Source organism: Otolemur garnettii, unplaced genomic scaffold, assembly GCF_000181295.1.
Source record: "Otolemur garnettii isolate 467f Iridium unplaced genomic scaffold, OtoGar3 scaffold00041, whole genome shotgun sequence".
NCBI classification, from domain to species: domain Eukaryota; kingdom Metazoa; phylum Chordata; class Mammalia; order Primates; family Galagidae; genus Otolemur; species Otolemur garnettii.
In genome coordinates, this window is record NW_003852436.1 from 226,057 (window position 1) to 227,597 (window position 1,541).

General features: G+C 30.5%; 1 protein-coding gene across 1 annotated transcript in view; it reads left to right on the forward strand.

Moving 5' to 3' along the window:
* Positions 1 to 1,541, forward strand: part of NAA15 (N(alpha)-acetyltransferase 15, NatA auxiliary subunit) — a 102,848-nt gene that overhangs the window by 45,191 nt on the left and 56,116 nt on the right. The window contains exon 3 of the mRNA XM_012805384.2: positions 1,276 to 1,380. Within this exon, the coding sequence (XP_012660838.1) occupies positions 1,276 to 1,380 (105 nt within the window). The remainder of the gene's footprint in view (positions 1 to 1,275; positions 1,381 to 1,541) is intronic.

Consider the following 1,541-nt stretch of genomic DNA (forward strand, 5'->3'; position numbering starts at 1 on the left):
CCTTAGCCACTTGAGCCACAGGTGCCGAGCCTAGTTTTTCTATTTTTAGTAGAGACGCAGGTCTTGCTTTTGCTCAGGCTGACAATTTGTGAGGCCAAGCAATCCACCCACCTCATCCTCCCAAAGTGCTAGGATTACAGGCGTGAGCCACCCTGCCTGCCACAATATACTTTTTACTTTCACCAAGTTTCACTTTATACTTTCACTGCAACTGTTTGAAAATAAAAACAGTAGAGGTAAAATTTTCTAAATTTTTCTTCTTTTCCTTGTTAAATATCTTTTTTTTGCTGGCCAGCTGGATACTAGGTTGTTTTATGTTCATTTCTAAAGTGGGCAATACCGGTAATGTGACATTTAGTAATGTAATCATGATAAGAGGTTTTTAGTACCAAAGAATACCAAAATTTATTATTTCTAAAATGATGCAGTTTTTCCCATCTTATTTCATTGTTTCTAAAATGTGATTTCCCCTCACATTTGAACACATCCAAAATCATGTTGCATATGAAATGTCATGATTTCCCTGAATGTATTTTGAAACAGTATATGTTGACTCTTCCTCAGGATTATCTCTTTAATTCTTATTTCTATATCTGATTAATTTTTCTGTAAATTCTAAAATTTGGCCCTAAAAGTAAGACCAATAAATCATAATGACTATTTCTTGTTTATGCTTTTGTAAAATGCCCATAAAATTAGAGAACTTTTTTCTTCTTTTCTAAAAACTTAATGTTTCCCTTAAATCTCTCTTTTAATCTGTTGATTGCTAATGACAGATTTTTGACTACTTCTATTGCTCCTATAGGTAATAGTAATCTCAAAGAATCATTTTAAAATAAATTTAAGAAAGCCAGAAACGTAAGCAATTTATGTGTATGTTTTAATCATTGTAGAGTGAATTTGACATAACTTAGGTTCACAGAAATTGTCTGTTTTCAAGATAACATTTCTCATATTTTAATGAAGTGATTATATAAAGTCATCCCCTGGAAAGAATAGTGATACAGTATATCTTCTTAGAATATGAATTACTGGATTTCTTTGTAATCAGATGTACACACATTTTATATATTTTTTTAATCTAGGAGAGCTCCTGAAAATAGTCTAGAAATATTTTTAATCTTCACAAACTTAGAAAATGTCTCAGTAATCTTGAAAATTTTAATTCTTAGGATGATATAGCGTTTGTTTTTGAGATTATAGTTATCTTTTGTTGTTAATTATTTTTAATGTTTAATTTTTTTATTATTTCTTTTTCTTTGTTTTTAAAAATAGAAACCCTGGCTATGAAAGGATTAACACTGAACTGTTTGGGAAAAAAGGAAGAAGCTTATGAATTGGTTCGTAGAGGTTTGAGAAATGACTTGAAGAGTCATGTGTGTATCCTTTTTCAGATATATTTAAGGATTGAGTGGGGTGTTTTGAGCTAAGGCAGCAATTTGAGAAATTCCTCTTATGCAACTCTAGAGGAAATTGTTCTATCTTAAATAGAATAACAGCAACTACATTCATAATACATTTTTTATATGCCTACCATATAC